Source organism: Adiantum capillus-veneris, chromosome 25, assembly GCF_014529385.1.
Source record: "Adiantum capillus-veneris isolate H3 chromosome 25, ASM1452938v2, whole genome shotgun sequence".
NCBI lineage: Eukaryota > Viridiplantae > Streptophyta > Polypodiopsida > Polypodiales > Pteridaceae > Adiantum > Adiantum capillus-veneris.
Window position 1 is genome coordinate 69887859 of NC_140955.1, and position 3979 is coordinate 69891837.

General features: G+C 40.0%; 1 protein-coding gene across 1 annotated transcript; it reads left to right on the forward strand.

Annotated features, from left to right (window-relative positions):
• Nucleotides 1-2548: 2548 nt before the first annotated feature.
• Nucleotides 2549-3445, forward strand: LOC147425069 (heat shock cognate 70 kDa protein 2-like). The gene is made up of 2 exons (XM_086500020.1): nt 2549-2596; nt 2741-3445. Exons 1-2 carry the CDS (start codon nt 2549-2551, stop codon nt 3443-3445), a joined length of 753 nt encoding a protein of 250 aa, XP_086356146.1.
• The last annotated feature ends 534 nt before the right edge of the window (nt 3446-3979 follow it).

Below are 3979 nucleotides of genomic sequence, written 5' to 3' on the forward strand. Positions count from 1 at the left end.
AAGAAGAATCCAAGTAATTCACCCTTACCATTAATAATGGTTTAGGTTTATAGCCCTAGAAGGAGACCTAGTCATGTCTCGCAGTGGAAACGGGACAACTTGTTGAATTAAAAAAAAACTATTCCAGCCCTATAACTTCCATCATTCGGATTAAGGTTTCCTTACCCAATGCTTTTTCCCCCCTAATATATGTGATGGCACAGCCGCCGCTGGTGGACTCCTCTTCCAAGTGGAGAAGTTTCTAGACGCTTTCAGTACGCGGGAATGGATAGTTACCTGACTAATGAGGTCCACCCGTCCATGATTGACAACCTTAATCAATCCCCACTTACCACCCCGCACTCACACCTATTGCTTGGTTATTTAATTACTACCACATTCTTGTCACAATTAAAATACTGATTTCTTTTAACTTTCATAACTGAATTTCGTTAAAATAGCCCTTGAAAACAGTATTGAAAACATTCTTTTAGCAAACATACATCTTTAGACTTAAGACAAGGTACTGTCATTCTGGAGTAACTCTGGTCAGTATTGGCTTGTCTCAAGACCACCTATATAGGGGTGAAAAAACGGCACCCATTCCTTATTCTTAAAAATCGTGGTGGAAAAAGTCATCACCCAAAGTCCGGGCGCCCATACGCCTACCGGTTGCCCATACAACCGGGCGGTTCCTCTAGGGTAAACTCGATATCCTAAGTAGTATCCACAAGCACAGACAAGCACGGGATAAAGACTCCATGCGCACTGAGGAAACCGACTCATCCATGGCAGAGTCGCCATCATTACTCATTATTTGGAGTAAAATATTCCAAGGAATCAGAGGTGTTTTGAGACAAGATGTCTTAAGGATGATCAAACATTTCTTTCCTAGGTCAATCAGTTGTAGCCCAATCAATTTTTTCCTATTTACAACCATTGCTCGTTGGTTTCTTGGAAGTCACCTTTCGTTTATGGCCAGTTACTTCTTCATAGTCCTTACGTATGCAATGTTAATTTATAAACGAACTTTAAGATATTTAAAGACTTAAGTGAACAAATGGAAATCCACTTGTGTGACTGGTCAGCCATTTGCTGGTACGATGGCGCCTGTAGACTTTCCTCCATAGGCCTATGACTAGGCCGAGCCTCATGGTCATGAGTTGCTCTATTCCTTTTGTGGATTGTATCCTCTTCATCGGAAAGAGGATTTCCTTTGGTTCTTTTTGGAGCCATGTTGGCAGCCTTGATAAAAGGACTTAATCGATTAGAGAATTAAATAAATAATCTCTTTTATTCTTTTTATCCAAAAATAAGGATTTTCGGAGTAAATAGGTATCCTTAAATATTTGGACAAGATATTTCTCCTGTAGCTTCCTAGTACTATTAGTATTCTCCCATAATTATCGTACAATTATTGGAGCTATTTTACTAAATTTTTCTTTTAATTTATGTTCTAAAATACCCTATTTTGGCCTTAGTAAATTATGAGTTACCTATCTTGTAGTGGTATATTTACCCTAGATTGAGCTTGATATGTTATATCTCTAATAATTTTTTGGCTAACTCAAAAAATTAATTTATAAATTTCCCTTCTAGATTTATAGTTTAATTTAGAAAATATTGGACGACGGTAATTTGCTATACTAATTAATTGGGGCTAAGGTAATTTTCCCAACTTCCAAAAGTTATTTCCTATCTTTGGTAATTATCGAGTAATTATATAAATTCATTTACTAATTTTCCTTTCTCCAATTTATACACAAAATCTGTTAATATTAATTAAAATTATTAGCTAAACTCATTATTTGGGTATGATCTATTTATCTCGGGTTCCTAATAGTATTTTAAACCTCTGATAATTATCTCAAAGATTTTTAGATTAATTTGCTATTTTCCCCCTTCAAGTTTTCCTTAAAAATAGTGTTTTTCTCCTGAGATAATTAGTTAATCTAATTATCTGTAGTTAAGATAATTATTTTATCACGGGTTTCTTAAGATGTGTTTTATCTTTGATAATTTTAGATTAATTTGATATTTTCCCCGTTTAATTTTCCCTTAAAAATAGTGTAATTCTGCTTAAATAATTACAAAAATTATTCAAAACATTAAAAGATAATTTTCTTAGCATCTTGACATTCTAAAACAGCTTTGATAATTATCTTATCTTAATCTAAGTTTAGCTTGTATAATTATTGTGGTGTGTAGGGCATGAGCCCGCCCAAGGTGTAGTGTGAATGTCCCGAGGTCATGTGTGTGCCAAGATGATGGAAGTTCGTTGTAGCTTCATGATGATCAATATAAGTGGCTGCCTCGCTAGTGGAAGGTAAGCCTAGTTTAGTCCCGTTTTTCGTGTACACTACATTGGTGGAGGAGACGGGCAGTTGAGAGGCCTTTCTTGGTTTTCACTTTCTGGCTTGCGAACACATAGTGCCATGGCGAGCCTCATTTTTGACCCAGGATAGGGAGTGAACCCTGCTCAAAATCTCTCTCTCTCTTCCTCACATGGCGAACATTCAAGTGACAGATAAGTAGTCACAATGCTAGTGTTATAGGCAGCATCTTAAAAATGGAGCAGGAGGGGGAACTCATCAGGCTGCCCACAGACGCCCTGCTAGTAATCATTAGGAAGCTGAGCCCACAAGACCCTCTGCGATGTGCCATCTATTTTTTCCTTCTCAGCGCTCACTTCTACGCTGAGTCCCTTTGGATGCTCCTCTGCAATTGATGGTGTCACGTAATTAACCTTTCCGCTTGGCAGTCCTCGGCCCATCCTACACTCTCCCTCTTCCGCATCCTCTTCTCCTTGGATCACATCGTTGGGGCCTGGACTGCTCAAGAGCAACAGCCATGGAACAAAGACATTACTGGAAATCCCAGGGCTCTCCGCAGGCTGAGAACTTCTTGTGAACGGGCCAAGAGGACCTTGTCATCCATTGCTCAGACAACCATTGAAATTGACTCCTTGTATGAAGGAATTGATTTCTATTCAACCATTACTAGAGCTAGGTTTGAGGAGTTGAACATGGATTTGTTCAGAAAGTGTATGGAGCCCGTTGAGAAGTGCTTAAGGGATGCCAAAATGGACAAGAGCTCTACCCATGATGTTGTCCTTGTGGGAAGCTCAACCAGAATTCCCAAAGTTCAACAGCTTCTTCAGGACTTCTTTAATGGCAAGGATCTTTGCAAGAGCATTAAACCTGATGAAGTAGTGGCATACGGTGTTGCCGTCCAAGCTGCTATACTTAGTGGTGAGGGTAATGAGAAGATGCAAGATCTATTGCTGCTTGATGTCACTCCGTTGTCCCTTGGTCTGGAGACTGTTGGAGGTGTGATGACAGTATTGATTCCTCGCAACACAACAAACCCCCAGTTCATTATCTTCTCCTCATTTTTTTTCCTTAGTTTTGATCATGTTCAGTTTGGCGTTTTCGCAAATGTTTCTTTAAACATTTGTTGGATCTAGCTCTTAGCATTACTTTGTGTTCAATAAAGAATGGAATCACACGCACCAAACCCCTTTTGGAAAAGATGTAAGTCGTAAAAAGATCCCATACTTGTTATTATGATGTAGCCCTCAGTCCTTCCTCGTCTTGTCCATTACATCGGGATAGCAACCTGATGTTTGCATAAGCGAGATGTTCGAGTTCCATGCCTTGATGATGATCGGCATGATGACAAGTCTAGCCTCCAAGCTCAGTCCCTTAGCCCCGAAGCCGTTGTATGATCACTCCCCCCGAATGAGGCGTTGGAGTTAATCCCTTTGCGTCGAGTACTTTCTCAGCCCAAAACTCTAAAAAGATGTCCATCTTTTTCTCCCTAAGGGGGGAGGTGTGGTGTGTAGGGCGTGACCCCGCCCAAGGTGTAGTGTGAATGTCCCGAGGTCATGTGTGTGCCAAGATGATGGAAGTCCGTTGTAGCTTCATGATGATCAATATAAGTGGCTGCCTCGCTAGTGGAAGGTAAGCCTAGTTTAGTCCCGTTTTCCGTGTACACTACA